This window comes from Phaethon aethereus, assembly GCF_964289735.1.
Source record: "Phaethon aethereus genome assembly, chromosome: 4".
NCBI classification, from domain to species: Eukaryota; Metazoa; Chordata; class Aves; order Phaethontiformes; family Phaethontidae; genus Phaethon; species Phaethon aethereus.
The window spans coordinates 28,248,221-28,272,380 of NC_138578.1; the positions used below are offsets into that span (position 1 = coordinate 28,248,221).

Here is a 24,160-nt window from a genome sequence, read left to right on the forward strand (position 1 = left end):
GTCCTCAATCTCTAAAAAATATCTTCCCAGCATCCTCCTTTATCCCAAATAGTATAAAACTCCAGCAGAAGTTGATCTGATCTACTTTCCCTTTCTGTCACTCCCCGCTCAGCCGTCTTTGCTTAGGCTTGAAAACATTCAAGGCAGAAGGCATTACTCTGCTACGTGTTTATCCTAGCACAACAGACTCTGTAATTATTGCTTTTAGGTCCTATTTCAACACAATGAATAGGTCAACTGCTAAATCATCAACTCTGATTTGAAGGAAAAAAAAAAATGTTTTGGATCACTTTTTCCAGCAGGTCGTCCCACATTTTGGTATTAGAGGTTATTGAGCTGAGAACTGCCACACAAAAAGCATCTTTCTCTTGGGTGACTCCTTATTCGCAGGGCACACTTCCACCCATCCTGGTACAGTTTCTTACCAGATTTTGCTGCCCTCCTGTGGCCTGTGAAGATTTTAAGCTCCCAAAGTCACACACACACCCCAGCGCACTGGCAAAACAGCTAAGAAAAACTCTGATTCCGCTCAACCAGTTCACACTTTTGTCTCAAAAGATAGATTGCACAGCTCAACATTACACTTTGTAGAAAGTAAAAAAGCTAAAATGCTGTTGCAGAGGTAACAAAGGTCTCCTGATGCCTCTCCTTGAAAGGACTGCTTAAGCTTTGTAGCAGAAATACAGATCAGTCATGCTCACTTAACAGTTGAGCTGATAAATTTAAAACCCAGCTGTCCCTCAGTTACAATGTATAGAAAACAACAATCTAAGTGACCTATAAAGATACTGCAAAGAAAGGAAAAAAAACCCTTTAAATCCTTTTGTTAATTATGCTACATTAGCTGTATGAATTATGAATCCCCATACTCTCAGATATGGCAAATGGATGACACATTAAATAGCTGAAGGACACAAGCTGTACAGTGGTTATACCCTATCATCAATGTAGTTGGGATTTAAGTCTAATGAGAAAACTTACAGAACCATCTTCAAATAAGCAGTAAAGACATTTTACAGCAAGAAATACCACAATACTGAAGCAGATTAAATACCGCTTTTAAAGACAATGCTGATGGTACAAAAGACCAATTTAAATTGTACAGTAACTGGAATAATAAGATACTAGTATATTCTTGAAAAAAAATTATGAAGACTAATGTCATCAACAATTTAACTTTTTATCCAATAGCATATTCCAAATATTTGCAAAGGCAGGCATTAACTCCCCCTCCTCCTAAATCTTTGTAATTAATACAAATATGCTAATGCATATGGAATTCATTACTACAATATTTTATTAAAACATTTCAGAAGTTAAAACAGATCTTTCAGAAAAGAAAATATTTGCCCCAATGAAGTAAAAGTGATCTTTTCACGCTTATGTGGAAACAGGACAGGATTTCTTTACACATCTTTACAAGTTTTTAGATGGTATCCAAAGGTTTTTAAAGGACTCTGTATTCCAAAAATGGGCACATCATTACAAAACCATGCTGAAAATCAGGTACATACAGATTTAAAACTCAATAAGGTATAAAAATGAATTTGCTCTAAGTTTGAATACTACATATATATATACACACTCTGCAGGAAAGTTTGCACTTGTAGTGCGAAGAGCAAAACTCCAGAAATAGGCATTTAGTTCTTCCTCATAGTGGCAGATGTGAAGCCTATTTTGACCTATTCAGAGGCAAGCAAGAGAAAATAAATGGAACATGAAAAAAAAAAAAAGCCAGCATTCCTCCATCTAATTATCTGTTCATATTTTTGCTGAAGTTCTGAAACAGGCAGATTTTTTTGACAACTAGTTATCCAGCTGACATGAGGACCTTCTGAGGGCCAGCAGTGCATGAATGGTTGGCATCTGTCTAATTCAGACTGGACGGCATATACGGAACCAGTAATTATGAAATGGCAACACTATAAACAGGACTCAGGAAAAAAAAAAAAAGACGTTAAATGCCTTCTCATATGTAGTTTCCAAGCAAAAAGGAGCAAGAAATGTGTCATCACTGTCTACAAAGCATCACTTTGTACCACAGCATCACTCCTAAGTACACCTTATTGACCATTAAAGGAGATACATTTCTACACACTCTGGCTTCCCCAAAAATACCCCTGCCAATGATGTTGAGCCATGTTTAGAAGAAAATGTCTTTTCGGATCACATGAATCATCCGTCCTGTATTTTTGCTGGGCATTATCCGAAACCAAAATTGCTAGAATGGATCATTAATCCTCCTTTCCTCAATAGTAATCTTCCATAAAGAATGACCTGCACCTCCATGCTATGAAGTACTTAGCAGAAACTTGTTCTCTAATCCTCTGGCTTAAGAGATAAATAATATAACTCTGGGGCTCTGCTATCCCATGAACAAGCAACAGAGAAATATAAAAGGGGCAAACAAACAAGTAAACTCTACTACAATGATATCAGGAGGAGAAGAAAGACCAAACAGTTTAAACAAAACAAAAGGCCAGAGTTACTTAGCAGGCTATTTCACATTCATTAAAGATTTCTGAGGAAGACATGTGCTGTTAAAAATATATATATCTCTCTATATCTCTGCTAGTCATCTATGAGTTAATGCTTTTGGTTTTGATGTCCTTCCGTATGTGTGAGAACTTTAGAGACAAAAGGGAAAAAAAAAAAACCCCACAGTCTAATAAGACTACTTTTTCTATCAAGGGCAGATCACACTCAAATTCTATCTACACATAGCCAGCTTAGGCCAGTGACTGTCAGATGCAGGCATTTTGTAAAAGTTCACTGTGATTAATCAACAACATGCTTTAATTTAACTGTGAAAACTAAGACTACTATGAATTTACAAAAACAAATCATTAAGAATTGCCTTCAGTTCCCAAAACATAAATCCCTAAAACATTTCAACTAGCAAATTGCAGCATTTAGAAATGTTCAGTAAACAAACACAAACCACAACAGGACTAAAAAAAGCCTCCACTGAACTTTATATACTGTATTCCATAAAGCAAATCTCTCAGAAGCCTAATAAACTCACAATTAACAAGGACATACAAAAAAAAAAGAAAAAAAAACCCAAGAAGTTGTAAAACTGTACCTCTATGGATTAAGCTTCATCAGAAACTGAACTTCTGTTATCAGGGATATTCAGTATGAAGGGCTAAGGCTTCAGTAATTCTCTGAGGGTTTACACTTACTCCACACAGTAAGGCACTAAAACAAAGGTAACACTTTTCAGTATGATTATCAGCCCTATGGAAAGTCCATCAATCACCCTTACCATAATAATTTCTTACAGAACAGGCCAAATACCAATGAGAATGTGTCCTAACTGAATCAAAAATGCAGCTGTTAGAATTTTATATTATTCTTTCTAGTACGATTTTCAATAAGGTACACTAGCAAATGCTCTTTTGTCTTTGCAGATTTTGAATATTTCAGAGGCTGTTAAGCAAGTCAGATCAAAACATCACTTAAAAAATGCAACAGACTGCAAGCAAACATAAATGTACTAAACTTGTATCCCTCATAATGCAGATGCATTGTTTTCATGAGGCATACAAACCTCCTATATTTTCAAAAGGTATTCATTTCAGTAAAATATTGTACCTAAAAATCATTATTACATGCTAGTTTAACCTAGTCATATAATAGCTTTGCCTCCTGTCTCCACATAGGCATCTTAAAAATATAAAATAATGCATTCCCTTCCCTTCTTTAGTTTGGTAACCAAGACATTCACAAAATAAAAATGGAGGGCAAGCACAGTAACAGTAGGAACAGTGTCTAGTGACATGGACAAGTTATCTGTTTTGGTGGCATGCATAATTTACTATTTCCAGCTATACTTAAAGATGTTTTTGTCTAAAAATCAGTAATTGCATTCTAACTCCCATCAAAATTGTCCTCAGGCAAACTATGCAACGTTATATCCAAGAACAGTCAAAAGATCCAGAGAAGTCACATATGAACTCTAGTGTTTTGCAAGAATCCTCTTTTTAAAATAAGCCACATAAGAGTAGTGAAATCGCAGTAATAAGCTTCCATTTTCTTACACTTAACACCTCAAATACCAATGTTGCCTATATTCAAGACACGAGCATTTCCCTTTCTCTTTGTTACTTAAAATTATTTACCTCTCAAGTATTTATTAAGAATATGAGGCAACCTGGCTCCATTGCCATCACAGGTTTTCCAGACCTTGAATTGCAAAACACAATACAATCATAAATGTGGTTTAAACTCATTTAAATGACTGCAGCAAAACTATAACTTTAAGGAGAGGTTAATGAGAAGCAGCTTCACTGAGTTTCCCTTGGATTGTTACCCATGTGGTTTGCAGGCAAAGAGCTGTCTGATATGGAAAAATCAGTTGAAGAAGAAGGATGAGTTCCTGCTTCAGGATGCTTGAGATACTGAAACAGGCTATGAAACTATTTTTAAATAACAATAATCTTCAAAGTCCTTCAAAAAGTTCTGACAGGCTTGGAAGGGAAAGAGAGAACTTTAAAGTGTTTCTTTTAACTCTTCTTTTTTAATAGAATAAGTAACTTCCTGGATCTCATTTTAGAAACACTGTTGATTTAAACATTTAAAGTAAAATACATAATTTGCATCCCTTGATTAGCAAAAATTGTAATAAAATATCAAATTCCCCAAAACAGCTTTGATTTGTAAGCATCATGTATTGTCAGTCAGAAAGCATTTCTCAAGTCTAAAATATTCCAAAGGTAATACCAACACAAAAAGCAGAACAAAATAGAATAACTGTGACCTATCTTCACAAAATAATCTTAGAAGCAACTTGCATATATTGAATCAATCCTGACAACTATTTCAAATCAAGTAACTCTGCATCTAACAAAACATTTGTTCCACAGTTATTATGTTAGTCAGTTCTGTTAGCAATTACAAACAATTTTAATATGGACTCAAAGTCACAAACTTTTAAATTGGTTAAAAGATAATGACATCATTTAATGCTGTTTTCCTTCAGCGTTGTAAAAAAAAAAAAAAAACAAAAAACCCCACCCTAAAAATACAGCAACTGTTAAAGCATCACTAATGTCTAATCACGTGAAGTTTGAATGATTGATAGTCATTTGGTATAAGGGTGAAAAGCCAAGAAATCAACCTTATGTCCAAAACACAGGGAACTCAGTCGGAAGACAGGCTTTTCAATTGTTCATGGATCAAATAAAGAATGTCGTCATAGCCCACTGATGCCTCTTTCTTCATTTCATTAAAGCTAATTTTGTATATGATAAATGAGGGCTGAAAAATTTTCAAAACTTTCTTCTGCCAAGTTAAGTAGTCTCTGTACCTTCCCTGTTGAGAGGCCACACTACATCAAAGTATCTTTTACTTAATATAACTTCTGGAAGCTAAGGCTAACACTGATCCTCCAGGATTGTTGTCTGGTATACCACTGAGACTGCTTAATCAAAACATCAGTTAATTCCACAGAATTATAACACTACATTCTGTGTTATTGCTATTTTTCTAGCCTGTGTTATTTAAAGGTAATTAAGTTCTGAAGATGTCTCTAAACTAAAATTGTAAACTTCATTTCATTCTTGTTGGTCCACTTGATATGTTTAAGAGAAGTTCCTTTTAAAAAATGCTGTCCTTCATAACTTATTCCTTCACTTTAGAATATCTGATTTACAGTTTAATCTCCATTCTGGAGAAATAAAATTATACTATGAACCCGCAACTCCTCCTTCAAACAGGTATCTTTTTAACATTATTATTCTATGAATCATTCTGCTTGACGCAAGCAATTACAAATTCAGCTTATAGGTAGAATCAGGCAGAAGACAGGTACTGATGATCATATTGTCTATCTAGCTTTACAATGTATGAATTGATGAATTTAAAGAATGTTACTGATCTAAAGAAACAGAATAGAGAGGCATTTGTTACTAGATTAGTATTTCAGATCCTGTCCAGATTAAAGATAATAGAGTTATTGGGTGAGGTAGGGGGTTAGGAGGAGCTGGGGAGAGTTTGGGGACCTGAGCAATCCTTTTACAAAACAACATCCTAGTAAATAGGTAAACGAATTTTAAAAATAGCCTCATAACTACATGTATATTTAGTCTTCAAAGAAAGACCAGATGTTTTATCTCAACTGTAGACAAATCAGCTGATGCCACAATTCTTAAGTTATGCACACCGGAAATTAAGACTAGAGATCACTCTGAACAGCGACATTGCTCAAACCTGATGAACAGGCATCATGGTGAAACTTGTTTGATTGTGCTAATTTGTCATTTAATGAAGGAACTGCCAGTCCTAAGCTAGACTATATTTGTACTGTTTATTTGTAAATGGAAAAAAAATTTAACTTGATGTCCCATAGAAAGCAGATGAGGAAGTGAACTACTGAAATAAATTCCTCTGCATACTTCATTTACAAATACTTTCTCAAAGCCTAATGCAAGTTTATAATAAAATGTCCTATAAAATCAGTGTTTATGGACAGAGGAGGAGAGTAGGTATGGAGAGTATGCAGAATAGCAAATTACTGACACAGTACTCAGTTTCTGCAAAGCACTTACAGTGAATTAACTCAGTTTTTGAGAGCTGACCCCAGAGGACAAACCAAGTTGCTCTGGAATAATACACATAAATGAGATTGTCAAGATCAATGATTGTCCAACTACAGAAGCACTTCTGAGGTCCACATCCCAGTGAATTTTTATTTAGCAGATTCATTTTTGCCAATGAAGGAAAACACTCTTGCCTTCCTAAGGTATTTTAACAATTCCAGTGCAACAAAGTATCAGCCAAATATCTGTAATTCATTTTTCTTTCTGCCAGAAAAAGATTTCTATTACAGTTACCCTAAGTTATGTAGGACAGTAGCTTAAACACAAAACCCGGTTTGCAAATAATTAAGGCCACAAAGAAAACATGAGCATAAGCTCTATGTAACAACTGTGGAACACGAAGATCCTCCTTCTACAGGAAAGCAAGTTTCACTGTCTTGGGTTTTCAGTTATATGTTTTTAAAGAGGATATTTTTTAAAGAGGATAAAGACATTGTGACAAACAATTCCTCTGCAGAGATATACCATCAAGAGCTCTTTTTTTTTTTTCCCAGTGAAACACATACAGATAGTGGAAATTTCCACCTTTCCACATTCTTAATTCATTCAAAATAATTTTAATAACATTTTCTATTCTTCATTTGGCTATATATATTGTGACGTCAATTTTCAAAGCTGCATACTAGACTTCCTCATCATTACTTACTCAAATTACATACTCAAATGGTTTGAGATAACCAGTCATCAGAAATTATGTTCAAACAGTTTCATTTATGTTTTTGCCAAATAAAATAATATCCGGAACCCAAAAATGCAGCATTTCCTTTCAGGAAAGAATTATCACCACCACCAAACATAAAGAAAGGTGGCAGAGTAAGAAGAGCTTCATCCTCATGTCAGCATTCCTTCTGTAAATCAGACAAGATCTCTATTTCTAATGTGAAAATTCTGCACTCTATACATACATAAATAACTGAATATGGCACCTTTAGTAAGATTTATATTCATGCATATATTAAAATATTCCTATTAATAAAAGCAGGCCCCTCAAAAAAAAAAAGCACCAAAGATCGAATTCTCAGCTAACGTAAATTATTTAGGAAAAGAAAACAACGTAAAGGCAACCTTTTAAATATTATATACCTGTATTTCCTGAATTCTGCTTTTTTTTCCCTACAAAATAAACATTTACAGTATATTATGACTTATTCTGTGGCTTATAAATCAAGGTAACAAGTCTCTTCAAGTACCCTTTAAGGGACAGCCTTATGCCTGAACAGTTGATACTGGGCTTTCCAAATTTTGTCTCATTTTAAAAGTTAAGCATTCTAAAAATCTAGCAACTTTCTCCAAATTCTGAAGACTTGACTGCAAACAAAGTGCAAGTATCAATCAGGGGATCATTTTATTCAGGCTAACCTTTCTGTGACAGTTTTATATAGTCATTTAATTTGGTGATCAACTTGCTACAGATCACACAGCAAGTGTAAATCAAAATTGTTCAAAGCCATTCTGTCTTTAGCTAGGCAGGTATGCACTGCCTTGCAGTGGATTAACTCCCTTTCTTACACCTGTGTGCTGCACACAGAAGATGTGAACAGCCTTTTCCTTTTCTCTATTGGCTTTTTCAAAATCATACATGGAAAATTTCACCTCCTCAAGTCAAACACTTGTCCCAATTAATTCAATGCTAGGAATCCATCAATTTCTTATTAGGAATAACAAAGCATATAAAATACTCAACATGGAGTCATGTTTATACAGAATCCATTAAAATGCACTTGTTTAGCAAAAATTGGCCCTATGAATAGGAGCAACTACAAAGTTAAAGGGCTCCATGTCTTCTATTAATTGGTAAGAGCAAGCTGCACTTGTAAAATGTATTCATTTATTTTGATCTAGCTTGCTTTATTTGCCTACAGCTTTTAAACTAACTTCCTCTACCTCAAACTCTTCACAGATTCTGTAACTGAACCCTTTATCTCCTACTGTGCATGTACTCCTGATTTTTATTATAGTGGTCTTTCCACTGACCTACTAAAATTCCTTCATTTAAGAAAAAATATTTTTATGAGGAAGAAGGCATTACTCACAAGCCTACAGAATGTAGTTTACTACTTGCTACATTCATTCTGTGAGCAGTTTCACACTTTGCAAAGAATAGTATACATTTTCTCACAGCTAACCACCACCTTTGTAAGTAAATACCATCACATGCACACTCTGTCAGTCTAGCTGGTAATTTCAGAATGAGATACCAAAGAGAAAAGTGTTTTATTTGAAGTATTTCAAGTAAATAACAAGTATTTCAACTCATGAGAAAAGAAGTAGGGGTTTGTGAGACTGTGGGTCAATTATTTCTCATTCTTGAATTTCACAGTTGGGTAAAAAACTTAAATAAATTAAAAGCTGTTTCAAAGAAAGCAATAGATTTGTGTTAAAAAATACAACCTTTCTCCCTTTTTTTGTTTCACAGTGAACAAAATGTTTGATGAAAAAATTACATTATCAACGACTTGCGTCCCCATGTATCATCAGAATCACAAAGCAGCGACAACGGTTATCACTCTCTGCCCCGTCATACACGCACTTTCCCCCTCCCTTTAATGTGCTTTGGGTAAGGCTAAAGGAAGCATCTCGGATCCTAACCAGTGACTGATCTAGATATCCTCAAAGTCTCTGCAGCTAATAGGAAATTAACCTGAAGAAAAGGAACAGTTTCACACACATAGAGGACCAGGGACACAAAGACTCCAGAGTTGACTGAAGTTCCAAAACAGTTTAAAAAAATCCTTTCTACCACTGCCTAATTTGAACTGTGAAACCACAGAAAAGATTCCCCATTTCTTTGTTGGTCACAAATCTAGTTAAATATAACCTCCTCTTTCCCAGACCTCACATTTAATCAGTAATAGCACAGTATTTCCCTATAGCATTCTTATTTCATGAAGTCCCTCCTATTCCCAAAATTTCAGCCACCATCCTGTCAGGGAAAAAATGAAAACATTTTCTATGCTGACATACATCATGTGATTATTTTCCTGTGCTGCTGATGCAAGTATCTCATTTTCCTTCAGTCTCACATTGTGACCACCTACGCTTCTATATTCTGACCTGCCACCCTCTTCTTTTACTGTCTGTACGTATTTGCAACCGCATGTACCTTTACTTCTGTGGAAAGCTCAACACAACCACGCACTGAGCTTGGTTAGGACCTCTGAGGTGTCTCTACAGCCAGCTGAAGTATTTATTGCAAATAGGTGTTTCACTAATGGCATACAAGTTTACAGTATATCACCTCTGATATGACTTATAAATACTACATTTTCTTTTGAGATTTTGCACAAATTAAATTTTCAATATCAAGACATGCATTGAGCCACACAGGCTTGATTTGTGTGCTTAGGTGTAAGTCTTTATACTCTATGTGATTTGGAAGAAACAACAAAGTCCTGAAGGGTTTTGACTTCTGTATTTAATAGATAACGTCAACATATTTCTGATCTAAACGTAGATTTGGAAAACAAGCTTAAAAAAAACACAGTTAAAGTACTGGCCAAGTTTTTATACAGTAAACTAGAACAGAAACCAGCATTTACAATACATTTTAAAATAAATGAAATATTTTGTGTTCCTTCCAAAAGTGAAAGTTTGTAACAACAACTCAAGAACTACAATATCCTAGAATATCAACAGTTACAGAGGGCAATAAGATACTATATTTTGGGGTATTTTGGAATGTTTCAAATACAGTCCAGATGCTCACAAAGGCTTACAGATTCACACATGTCTCAAGGCAGATACACACAACTTTAGAAGCTAAATATTTTAGAAGTAATTGTCATAAAGGCAGAAATTTTAAAAGCTGGAGTATATCTAAAATGTAAACATGACTCCATTTTGGTCAAACAGCTTTTAAAAATCGCATCAGGACTAGTACTAACACACGTTTTTGTGTAGGAATGGTTCAGTCCTGCACCAGGGGAGGTTAGACTGGACATAAGAAGCATTTCTTTACTGAGAGGGTGGTCAGACACTGAAACAGGCTTCCTAGAGAGCTGGTTGATGCCCCAAGCCTGACAGTGTTTAAAAGAAATTTGGACAATGACCTTAATTGCATGCTTTAACTTGGTCAGCCCTGAATTAGTCATGTAGTTGGACCAGATGATTGTTGTAGGTCCCTTCCAACTGAAATAGTTAGAATAGAATAGACTATCTCATTCTGCTTCAGAAATGACTAAGCAAATGAAATGCAAACAATGATGTCATAAACCTTAGTTTTGTAACGATAATCCCTATCAAAAAAACTGAATGAAATTAAATGTATCATCTAAATAATACATTAGACCTGCAATCATCAGTAATTCTTTTCTGTAATAAACAGCTGTGACAGCAAGGTGGTCTAATTAATCTTACAGATAGATGGAACAACTCAATCCCAGAACTTCACACATAAATATATAACACAAATTCTGAGTTATCTAAGCTGAGATAGAGTAAAGAAAGTATATCATGTATACTATTGTGTTAAGATTTGCCAGCAAATTAAATTTGCTGTGGATAAAAACAAAGTGAGTTTTAACTGAAACATTCTCTACTTTGTCTCAACTGCTATGAACATTTGTAAGAGGAAATTTACTTACCAGTTACAGGGGTAATCTGTTTGAATGCTTAAATTGCATTACTCAAATCCAGTTTAAAATCCTTTCAGATTCAGTGACTATTTTCTTAGTGTGACAGGTACGATTTAGTAGTAAAATATTGAAAATTTCATTCATTTAACAGTGGTTAGGCTGTACTAGCAAAAGAATGAGGAAACAGAGAACAGTACCACTTAGAACAGCACTACTTAGAACAGCAGAGGTAAGCATGCAGATATATCCAACTGAAAAGAAAAATTAATTCTCATATCAGGAAATTTCTTTCGGTATTGTGTGACTCCGTTGCTCCTGGACTAAAAGTAGAACCATTTGGAATTTCCCTAAACCAGAAAATGGCATAAGCATCACTGTGATCGTGGGTGGAAGGAGACGAAAGTTCTCCCTTGGCACCTTGCTGAGCTAGCAAATCTTCCAAAAAATTGAACTGAAAACTGATTTCAGACATCAACATCATTAGTAATTATTTCAGCAAGCATGAAAAAGGAGAGAGCGAGCACGCACAGAAGCAGGAAGCAGCAGGAGTTTATTTTTCTCCCAGTCAAACCGAGTCTGAGAGACTGCTGCCAGCACAAAATTTCCAAATATAAGATTCATTATGTAATTTTGTATTTTTCAAATTTTTCATAATTTTCTTTCAAATAGAAGAAAAGTGATATCCTGACAAAAGTATGAACTAAAACTTAAAGCCAAAACCCTGAGCATTGGAAATGTTTATTCCCTTCCGACAAAATACTGGAACGTGTCGCAGAAACTCAATGCACATAATCCTCCCTAAGCATTTCAGCAGTCAGACTACAAAGCTACTTTAACATAAAAAGTATATCCAAAACATACACACAAAGTCTGAAGAAGCATGATGTGATGTTGACAGATGCAAACCCAAGTTTTGTTTTGTTTGTTTTTTTCTTCCATGCTAAAGGAAAGAAAGGATCAATAATTAAAGCAAGGCATGCTTTATGACATTGGTCAAGACATGACCAATTTCAACCATAATTTCAGTCAGTAACTGCCCAGTGAAGAGTTCTCTCAGGACAAAACCGGAGGAGAACAGATCATGTTATAAGGATGGACACTTTATATAAAATTATGAATCTACTCCTGGTACGCATGAGGGTTTTGTCATGGCTTTATGAACTACACACAGATCCAAACCACAGGAAACCAACTTCAAATTTGATCTTATTTTTATAGACTGTATATCGTAGATGGGAATACATGCTTGTATTCATACAGTTAGTTGGTTTGGGGTTTTTTATTAAAGGAGTATCTTTTGTAAGTGCCTATAGCTATTCAGTGATTCCTAGCATATTCTGTGAGGAATTTCATATATTGGTCATTGAAGAGCATCTGTATGTTGCATGTATATTTCTGTATTCTTTAAATCAGAAGTTCTAGGCTAGTAAGGCTAGACTGACTCCAGTATCTAAGTTATCTTATTTACACAAAAGAATACAAACTTTTTTCTTCTGTGTAGAAAGGAGTTACTGTCCACTAACTTCTTACTGTCTGCTAGTATCTGTAAGACCTTTTAGAGGAAACTCTGCTGTGTGGTGGGAGAGGTATTCAACACTCACAACACCAATGAAAACAACAAACACTGCGATAAATCAGTTTTTTCTCTGTAGAAGTATAGCCACTAGGCAACAGACTGCCCTACAATCCAGCAAAGTAAACAACCCTTAGAGGGCAAGGAACACTGCCACAAAAGGGAAGACTCACTCATATATAGCTACCAAACTTTGTTAATGAATATTATTTTCATCAAAATAAAATCAGCTGCTGCTCCTTTGGGAGAAATAGTCTACATAAAACATTCATGCTGATTACATTAACATCATGTAGTCAGAATCTTCTGTTCTAGATATGAAGAGAAGTTCAGAAAAGTAGGTAACAGTGGGAAAAAATATGGTTCAGGAACCAAGGTCAAGCTTGTATTCCGAATTTGGACATCAACTCTTGATGACCTGAGGGAAGTCATCCCACCATGTGTCCCAAACAGACTGAATTTTAAAATAAGATTTAAAACTGCTTACCTGTTTTAGAGCTCTGAAATACAATGAAAGGTGACATATTTTCCTATAAAACAGTTAAGCAGCTCCACCAGAAGGCGGCACTGTTAAATACATATACACATACATAGAAATTTTTACCTTCTCCAGGATTGACTGCAGATGGTAGATTGGTCCAGTCTAGGGTCCAGTTGGGGCATGGATGAGGAGAAAACTTTGCTTCAATACCATTTTCCTACGTGAAAGGGCGGACAGGAAAATTAAGACCCTGATCCTTTACCCACTGAAGTTGGTAGCAAAATTCCCACTGAATTTTATGGCATCAGTTCAAACTGTGCAACACTTTCAGCCTAACTGAAACTAAACTGGCACCTGACTTTACATCATATGGGATTCAAATTATGTATTTCTCTCATTTCCAAAAGAAAGTCCTGTTAATTTTCTTTATGAAATTCTGTCAGCATCTATGCTAAAAATATTGACAGTTATGGAACATGATAGATAGTTTCTAACAAAACCCATTAGGGTTCCCAGCTGTCCAAAACTGTCTAAAAAACAACAGAAATGATAGAATAATGAAGCCAAATACAAAAGCAACATTTTTTTTCATCCTTTATATAAATATCTTTAAAAGAGGAATACAATACTGCAATTCAAACAAAGTTACTTTGATTATTCAGAATTATTGATAGGGATTCCAGCAGTCCTATCTTGGATCGATTCAGGAATTGAGCAAATATCGTAACAGAACAACAACAACAAAAAATCACTTCTAAGTCAATGCATATCAGACAGAAGATGGGCAAAAGGTATTAAACTGTGCAAGGCTGTCAGACTTAGCTTCTGCAATTCTAGTAAGTTTCACCTATTCCAAATCAAACAGATTATTACTATTAAAAATAACTCATCAAAAAGCTTAAATTACCATTAACTTAGTTATAGTTGGCCTCGGACCACCTATAAAATGACTGTCTTCATTCTCCTCTTCTAATTCATCAGGAATTGAAGAGAAGTCTTGCAGCTGTTCCGCTGGAGCAGACATTAACTCTGGAAGCTGGAGAAGGTCCATATTGCATTTGCCAGCAGCTTTCTTTACTCCAGGTACTTCTTGAACTCTTCGATACCAACTGGATATCAGAGGCAAATTTACCAGATTTTTGCCTTGTTTTTTGCTGGAAACCTAGAAAAATAAAACGGAAAGGTTACTTGCTGCTGTAAATTTCTTCCTACAAGCCACAAGAAAGCATGAACTACAGAAGTGAGCTCTGCTGCATGCTGAGCATGCTTACTCATAGCTAGCTGAGTAAGAGCTAGCTATGCAAAACACTAGCTATTTAAGAGCTCAGGCCTGCAGGTGGAATTGCCAGTTGGCCATTTAGACTTTATCTGCAATTCCCATTTGCTTAGTAGGATGAAAAGGTTTACATGACCAATTTCAACCATAATTTCAGTCAGTAACAGGAAAAGACAACTGAAGTAACATTCTTAGTCATCTGCTATTTCCAGACAAGGGAATGATTCGTTTTGTTTGGTAATCACACAAAAAACCCAAACCAAACACCACCACAGTAATTTGCAATGAATACCTAACTCTAAGCAAGACATTATGGTACCTGAATGTTCTTCTTTCCCACAGGCACTCTACAAGCCCTTAAAAGCCCATCCACTGACAGCTCTTTTGCCAGCAACTGCAAGCCTGACATACCTTTGACTATGTCTAACAGCAAAACAGGCACAGGCATACACTGTCCCTAGTCCTTTTTGAAGTCTTTGCACTACATCTGTGACTTCCATTTTTTTCACTAGCACTAAACACAAAACTTCTTTTTTTAAATCATATATTTACTCAAACTTTTTTACCATCGTATTTTTATACAACAATGGTAACTAGTGTATTTCTTTTCTGAATTAAGTATATACGATGGTGACATGAAGGGGCCTTCAACAGAAATTAGAATTTTAAGTGTAAAAAAAAAAAGAAAAAGAAAAAGAAATTCTTAAGTAAGAATGCGATGGACATATTACAGAAAAAGATACCCAAATCACATATTTACATGAAGACCAGCTAATTTTAAAAAGGATGCATTTGGTGAACTTAAGTAATTTTTGTTCGGGTTCCCGTGAAGATCATCCTCTTACAGGAGAGGTTGTGGAGTCTCCATCCTTAAGAGATACTCAAAACCTGACTGGACATGAACCTGGGCAATCAGCTCTAGCTGACCCTGCTCTGAACAGGGGGGTTAGACAAGATGATCTCCAGAGGTGCCCTCCAACCTCAACTATTCTATGATGTTGTGCCTGCTTCAAGCAAAAAATTTAAAACCATGATTACAGGAAAAGGCAGAAAAGGCCATGCAAAAACAGTGCTCCTCCACATATTTGTCCTCAGTGTGGAAATAGAAATAGGTAAGGAACACTTGAAATGACACAAAATTTCAAGCAGCTTTCTTGCATGCTGTGTTTATAATGTTCTTATGGTAATCACAAGTAATTACTAATAGCCAAAGGAGCAAAAGAAGCAGGATGAACTGTGTAATTTTAGTATCTAATTCAATATCCTAATAGTAACACAGGCAGAAATACATTAATTCATTTAAGGAAGAAGTTGTTTGGAAAGTAAGTCTAAGAGGCACTGTTACACTCGATAACAAGTGCTCTAAATTGTGTTTTAAAAAGTGAATAGTGGTTTCTCCCAGATGGAGAATGGAGCTTTTGTTATTCTTCTATTAATTTTAAACACTTACAACTAATAGAAAGTGTAACAAAGCTAACCTCAGAAAGATAACAGAAATTAAATGAGGTAATGAAAAACAACTCTTCAGCTTCATTATCTTACTTTTGGTAATTATAAGTACAATCAGTTAGTCAGGTCTCCTTGTATGTACTGTATGATACTTTCCAGACACATACCCATTGAAGACTTCATTATTATTCACACCCTTAAAGCAAAGTGGAAGTGCAACTATAATGACTTTTTTTTTTAAAACACAATCCAGGAAGTCCAGTTATATAAGTGATAAATAACATTTTAATACCGAATTAAAGTCTGGCATTTCCATTAACGAGAGCAGTTTCAACCCACTGCCTGCAATAAGCTTTCAGATGTAAGTTATTCCATTTTGATGATAACTGTAGGAATCAAAGTCTAATTGCTCAGAAAACCATCATTCACCAGAGAACAGAAATAAAGCAACGTTATCCCAGAGCTCTTACACTTTAAATAAAAATTAGATTGAAAGCCATTTTTTTAGGACAATCCTTGATTCGAGCTAACACAAATGTATTCTACAATATGTAGTTTGTAAGCTGCAGACCACCAGAGCTCAAGGGTCACACATGAAAAGCAAATAAATACAGCATTCTCAGCTGCTCACGGTACATCTACAGAATTATTTCAATAATTGCTGAAATCAATTAAGCATCTGATCCAAAAATTTCCTCATGCCCAGCACCAGTAAATCAAACATTACCGTAAAAACTTAGGCTCTTCTCTTTTAAAAAGGCCTTGGAAAAATAAAGTCAACTGAAATAGATTAAATTTTTTTAAATAGTAGGAAAGCATTTTATCTCACTGCTTTTGTTTAGCATCATCCATACAGAAGTTGCTGTTAATGCTCAGTTATGTGATTTGCAAAACAAGACAACAAAGCAAAGATGAATTAATAACCATTTCTGTAAAATAACTCATCTTAATTCAAAGGCAGTCATATTAACCTACTTCTGGACTCCCATATTGCTATCATCATATAGAAATCCACTGAGGAGGATGATCTTGGTTAAAGAAGTTTTAAGTTGGACATTTGTCACATATTATGTTTGCTAGTGGTTGTCTTGATTTTAGAGACTGTTTCTCTGCATCTGTTTGACAGCATCTTCTCCAGGAATTCCATTTGTTTTCAAACACCATAAGGCAAATTTGGCAAAACAACTTGCAAAATCAAAATGCAAATACCAACTTCACTCAGAGCTCTTCCTGGCAACAGACACCAGCTGAGCTGTCAATCGCATAGAGTAATTGCGGGAATACTGGTAGTAGGCAACCTCATTGTATCATTTTACTGTCATGGGAAACAAACACACAGTTGTCATTTCCTTAATTCTTTTCTGTGTATACATCCTCATAAAACTCTGTATACAGATTGCGCTGAACAAGGCTCTCACACGGTCTTGCCACAGTAGTTTTTTCCACTGTAAAATTGGTTTTGAAGCAGAGCTCAAGTCACTCGCACTAAAATAAGGCCTACGTCTTTCCAGAGGTGAGAAAAGGGTAGGAGGAAAAAAGGGGGACGAGGGAGGGTAAAAAAAAAAAAAAGTAAAAAAAAAAAAATCAAATTGCATGGCTTTATTAGGCTCAAAAGATATTTTGATATATTTTCCTAGTCCAGATGTTAAGATATTTGTACAACAAAATCTGCAAGACACTGGCACTTACTAGGTAAGTGCTATAAAAAAATAACACGCACACACGGAGTCTCCTCAGACAAATTTTGTAGAGTCAGAGATCCACCACAAAAGATTCAATAACCAGCTGACTAAAGGCTCTCCCTAGAAGAGTAGTGAGATGAGCTTTTAACAGACCATTGATCTAAAGGTAGAGAGACATGAATATTTTACTGAATAAAATTACAGTCAGGTTGAGACAACCAATAGCCTGGCAAACTGCATCCTGGAGTGCAGAAACTTCTAAAATCAGCTTTGCCACTTGCAACAGTGTTATTCTATAACGACATTCTATGTGGGGGAGCAAAGATTTATTCCCCAGTCTACCACATTCCATGTGGTACCCTGACTGCCAGCTGTGCCAGTGCTTTTCCTGCTTTATCTTGGTGAAATTCTTTGAAGGTTTCCAACTCCTCCATATACAGACTGAGATGTACATGGACATTTTGAGATCTCTAAACACATCACAAGATGCAAAACAGTCCTATGCTCAGAATGAAATTTTGCATATACCCACTATATACAATGTCCATATTACTTTGCTAGCATACACTGTTTTTCCTCGTTGTGTTGCAAAAAATTCTTGATGTAAAGGAAAAAGGCAAGGATGAAGACAATTGAAAACAGCCCATTGGTGTTTGTCCAGTATTGGAAATGCGCTAGGTTAACTGCAAAGGAGAAGAGATGCAAAGGCATCTTTGAATAGACCACGCTCTTGGTGCTTCCAAAATACTTACACAATTTAATAGAAAAACGTTCAACTCCCCTAAAGGGAAGTGCGGACTTTTTATCAGTATGTTATTGTATCATACATATAACACAAGATTCTATTAGAAAAAAAAAATTAAGCAGCCCATCTCGTAAGACTGCAAGCAGAAACATAACTTTTCAGTTATAAATGTCACTCCAAGAGCTTCTAGCAACGTAACTTTTTTCAAGGACCTTCTCCTTTCACTGCAGTAAACAAAAGACCTTCCACAAGCTGTGGAAAACCGTTTAGTAGCAACAACACTATGAATGACGAAACTACAGATTACTAAGTTTCAAGGGCTGAAGCACATCCCAAAGAAGCTGGCTCCCTAGACACAACACCTCGTTTCTGAGCAGGGTCACAGTGATCAGGCCTTGCTTGAAGAAGAATACAGATTAAGTTTTGTAAAAACAAAGCTGTACAGAAGGATAAAAGGTTTGCTGATACGTAGGTATTATGCTGTCCTAGCTACCCATCTTTATCTACAGATGTGCAATGAAACTGGCTTATTTTGTGGGAGGGCTTGATAAAAAGCACCTATGTGAGAGAGACTAAAGCTGGGTTGGCTACACAGGAATGTTTCCTCCCAAACACAGAAGTCATTTCTAGGAACGAGAAGAAACAAACAGCAAAGGTTAAGAATAATTAACTTAGTATGAGGAGAAATAAGCAAATAGTAAGTCATAACACATCATGTTTTAAAAAGAAGTATTTGTAGACACAAAAAAAATTCTCAAGAGACTCTCATGCATACTCTACATACCAGTAGCATAAACAAATGAGCTTTTGGAAGTTTTCTCCTAGTCAATACCCGAGCACCTCTTCAGCCCTAGTATGTGTAAGAGAAGTCAAGGATTTACACCTCTAAAAAGCCACTATAGTCCCTGAACCTCTCTCCACTCCCTGCCTCCCTGAAAGGCATTCTTACTTTCCTAAGATACTTGTTTTCTTTTAGGTGTTAACCTGTCCCTGTCAAGATAGAGTCACATAAAGTTTCAAGTCTTTGCTGAAAAGAATTCCCATTCGGAGAACAGCCATCTAGTAAAAGTACAACAAACTGGGTAGGAATTTATTTTGCCTTGCCCCCCAGTACACAGTAACCAAAATTAAAATAGGTTCATGCTTATCAACTTTTTCTTCTATGCATATTACAATGTACTTTAAGTGCCCATTTTAAATCTCTCACTGGGGACATCCCTTCTAGTATTTTAAAATTATTATACCATTATCAACCCTCTCTCCTTTCAAAATTTGCCATTTATGATGGAATCAAAATTCCAAATCTCAAGAAATTCTTCATGGATAAAATGGTGTCATTTTAGTAAACAACCATTGAGTCATGCCTATAAATCTAGCATGCTAAATCTGAGCATGAAAATAAGTTCATGCTTACCTACTTTTGCTTTATGCAGATTAGAATGTAATTTAAGTGTCCACTCTAAGTATTCTCATGGATGAATTTTCTGGGCAACCTGGTGCCAAAATATTTCAGCATAATATTTTAACAGATAACAGTGTTTACTAAGTATCAATATGCTGTGTATTTGAAAGGAATTTCGGTGATCTCACCAATCCTTGGTTTTGTTTGCACAAAAAAAAAGACATGTTTTCTCTTTCAGGTTAAATTCACATTGCAAACGCCATGCTATATTTTAAATTAAGCCATTTTACAACTTTCCAGTTATTAAAAAAAAAATACATATGCACTACTTAATATTTGCAGACCTTGTCACCTTACCAAGAACTGATGGATGCATGGCAAAAGCACTATATCTGCCAAGGTAAAATAAAGCCCTTCTGCAAAAACATGGTCCAAAAGCGGAAGGTCAGAGGTTTTTGTTCTCCTGATGTGAGGGGCCTCCCTGTTGGCAGCATCTGGTACTTCCTGGGCAAGTAGCTTGGAGAAAGCTATGCTCAATTCCAAACTTGGGAGTGGATGTTCATGCATTTCCTCTGGTTTTCCTTCCACTGCTGCTTCTTTACCAAGTACAGGCACTGCAGTCTTAGCATCTGCCTTTTGTTGTTGAAGTTTTTGCCTTCGAATTTTGTCATCATTATGCACTCGGACAGGTTCTCCAAGCTTCCTTTCAAGCTGTAAAATGTCAGGAGGAATAGTTTGACAGTGCTCAGGAGATGCCGTCAAAAATCCTTCAACAGCCAGAGGTATGCTGATCTCACAAAGCTTGGTCCACTGGCTAACCTGTCAAATAAATGTATGTAATTATTGTCTCTACAGAAAGATAAAAAAAATCCAGGGTACCTTTTTGTACACTTTAAGCAAAGAAATTACAGCCAAAGGTGGGAACTCCAGCCTTTAATACACTCTTCGATAATCTTAGAAGCTCAGGTATTTTGTATTACTCTTGCAATAGCAGAATTAGGAACCTAAATCTTATACATAACAGAATGAACAGTTATACAGTATAGCGTATTTTTACTCCCTATTATTGGCATAAGATTAGGGTGGCTGCGTAACTCATGAGAAGCAAAGCTGTGATCAATTTATGTGATCTCTACCAAGCACTGCTAATAAAACCAGAAGATTACACCCAACAGATTTTGAGCACATTTATTCTACAGAAACGCATTATATTATTAGTGTTTTTTCAGCAGGCAACATCAAAAAACTTTATTCTAACTGAACACCACCTTAAAAAAAAAAAAATCACTTTTTTCCCATGTTCTTTTCCTTGTCCTCTTTTTCTTATTATCTGTACTTAAAGGTTTTAAAACTTTTAAACTCTTGTCTTTTCTTATTCAGCTTACTCACTTTACAGTCATCTGAAACATGGAATCAAGTTTTCCAGCAATTCCAAGATGAGATTGGAACCAGAGTTTTCTGGAGGATGCCAGGGACAATGTCTTTATGCTAGTGCTAGATGGACTAACACAAGGGTATGCTTCTCCATCCCTGCTCGCCAGCAAGGATGAAATGGGTTTGGAGGCACAGTAATCAACAGAAACCATGGATGTAGCGCTCATGAAATAGTGGAGTTCAATCTCCTGAGAGAACAAGGAAGGCAAGTCTAGATGGATCAACCGCCACATGAGTAAACTGCTATGTGATAAATGGGATGGAATATCAACTCGAAGGACAGTAGTGGTTAATGGTACACACTCTACCTGACGGTCAGTTAGAAGTAGAGCTCTTTAGGGGTCTATGCTGAGGCCTATCCTATTTTTTCCATCTTTACCAATGACCTGGGGGTAGAGGGAGATGGAATATACTCACACCAAGGACGACAGAGTTGAGCAGAGCAGTCAAACTGCAAGAAAGGGCTGTCAATCACAGGCGCTTAGACAGCCGAGAGAACAGGCTGACAGGAACTTCATGAAACCCAATAAAACGTCCTGCACCTAGGATGTACTAAACCCCTGAAATGGTACAGGCTAGGGACTGACTACCTGTCCAGGTAGCTTCCAGCTCTGCTGGAAAGACTCTGATCACCCTGGTGAGCATAAGCTAAACATAAGCCAGCAGTGATGGCAGCTAACAGTACACGGTGCTCTTGAAACCAAAATTAACAATAAATTAAGTATTTCTTACTTTACTTCATGTTAGAAGAGCTGTACTGTATAACTCATTGAAACTATACTGCTAGACATGAAACAAAGATCTGATCCATTTTTTTGAATCTTAAGGTTCTTTTTGTACTGATAAAAAGTAGTCTCCTTAAAAATAATTATTTTTCATCTTTACAGATGCTTCTCTATTGAGGAAATTTCATTTTATAAGCAAATTAAGTTTTTTACTAAAAGAACTTAGTTTACATCAATATTAAGAGTCTACTTCAGAGTATTTAATTGTTATAAAAAAACCCTATTAATGTATCCAAGAGAAAGAGATGCACTCACTTCAGCACAGGCTTTTAAGCAGGTCTTCTTAAAGCCTAGGAGTTCCAAAACATCCTTTTTAGATGGATCTGCCTCATATGTTTTCTGTATTATATGCCTTAAGACAACGGAAAGCCCAGCTCGGCAGAACTTGCCATCCTTCACGACAACAGCAGGTAAACAGCAGCTCTGCACAACCCCTGGAAGCTGACACCTGGAGATTAAATGGACCTCAAGATCACCAAGGAGGTTTTTTGTCACAAACTCATCATCCACATTTTCACCAGTCGGCACTAAGAAAACTTTGAATAATTTGCAGTCACAGTAGGATAGCAAAAAAAGTGAAATAGATGTATGAAGAGGAAAGATACTATCTCTGTACTGATGAGAAAAACACAAATATAAATGTTCTTCAGAAGCACTATCTTTCATCTTCTTCCTGAGCCGAAGTTCCTGAAACAGAAATCAGAACACAACATTCGTAAAAGAATACAGAATTTAGAATAAAAAAAGAGGGTTTGAAACAGTGGTCCTTCCACTATCTGCTAAAACTGATTTTAACATAAGACACTACTAAAGACATCCTGCCTGAATAAGTGGACTGCAGGTCCTCCTTGAGAGGAAAAAAAATGGTTTCACATAAACACTGTCTCTTCACATACAAATCTTTGATAGGGAAATGATCTCTGTAAAAGCTGTTTTACATTTTAGTGTATTTCTGACATTAAACAAAACATACAACACCAAAACAAAATATTTCCTTTTAAATTTTTTAGTGTATGAACATTTTAGAGCAAGGCTTTTAAAAAAAAAAAAACAATAATCTCCCACAACATTAACCATATATTATTGAAAAAAACAAGTTCCTGAGCACGTATCTACAACAGACAGCTTCCTAATGCAAACATATTGGTTTCTGTATTAAAAATTAATCTAGAGCCTGGTGAGACACTAAGTGAAGGTCAAAAGGTCACATGAGAAGAAAAAAAACTTTCATTTCAAGAACGCTACATGAACACCTCAAACACACAAATACTTTAAAGCAGTTAAATAGAACAATAACACAGCTAAAATTAATGCCTTCTCATTTTCCTTATACTTGGTTGAAAATTACATTTTTCCTATTAAAGTATTCCATACCAGTTTAATATAAAACAATGATGCAATATTTTTTCTGTTCCATCACTCAATAAAATTGCTCATTAACTTATAAATTACAACTCATATTGAAAAGCTTTAGACACTAGATGGCACTCTTAAAACAATCATTATAGGAGAAATTTGAATGTTGCTAAGAAAGGCCAGTATTTTTTATATATATATATATATATATAAAGAAAGCACAATGACATTGGAACAGCATCAATCTTTCAAATACCTGTCTAGATTAATAAGGTCTCTGTACAGTTACTTGAATATGATGATGTTATTTAAAAAGCAAAAAAAGGTTTTCATTTGATATATCTAGATTATTGGATTATTCTTTTTTTCATGTAGATGTGTACATCAAATTTACTGGTTTATATCCTCTATCACTGGGCCAAATCAATTGTCCAAAAAGAGGCAGTGGAAGAATAAAATAAAGTCCACCTGACATTAAGTAAAGATCATGATAATGATTGTTACAGTGAAGTACTTTTAAACCATTATATTACATGACTTTGTCTCAGAACAACAGTGACTCAACATAATAGTACTGTTGCTTTTCTTTAATTAATGCACCTGCCACACAAAGAATACTATAATACATAATGAAATACCTACTTTCCTAAAAGCTATTTTATTTGGATAAATCTTGACAGCCTATAAATTGAGACAGAGTCAATACCATAAGTACAGCTCTGTGGAAGAAACTATATATTGAAGGTACGGTTGAGGAGATTAGTCACAAAAAGTCTTACGTGTTAAATCCATAGTTACAAG

General features: G+C 35.6%; 1 protein-coding gene across 1 annotated transcript in view; it reads right to left on the bottom strand.

Annotated features, from left to right (window-relative positions):
• Positions 1–23,475, bottom strand: part of GSTCD (glutathione S-transferase C-terminal domain containing) — a gene marked incomplete at its 3' end in the record, with an annotated part of 65,048 nt that extends 41,573 nt beyond the window's left edge. Inside the window, exons 1-4 of the mRNA XM_081999672.1 lie at positions 22,259–23,475; positions 20,142–20,603; positions 14,138–14,392; positions 13,354–13,447 (exon numbers count right to left, since the gene is read on the bottom strand). Coding sequence (XP_081855798.1) covers positions 13,354–13,447; positions 14,138–14,392; positions 20,142–20,603; positions 22,259–22,669 — 1,222 coding nt within the window. The 5' untranslated portion in view covers positions 22,670–23,475. The remainder of the gene's footprint in view (positions 1–13,353; positions 13,448–14,137; positions 14,393–20,141; positions 20,604–22,258) is intronic.
• Between the last annotated feature and the right edge of the window lie 685 nt (positions 23,476–24,160).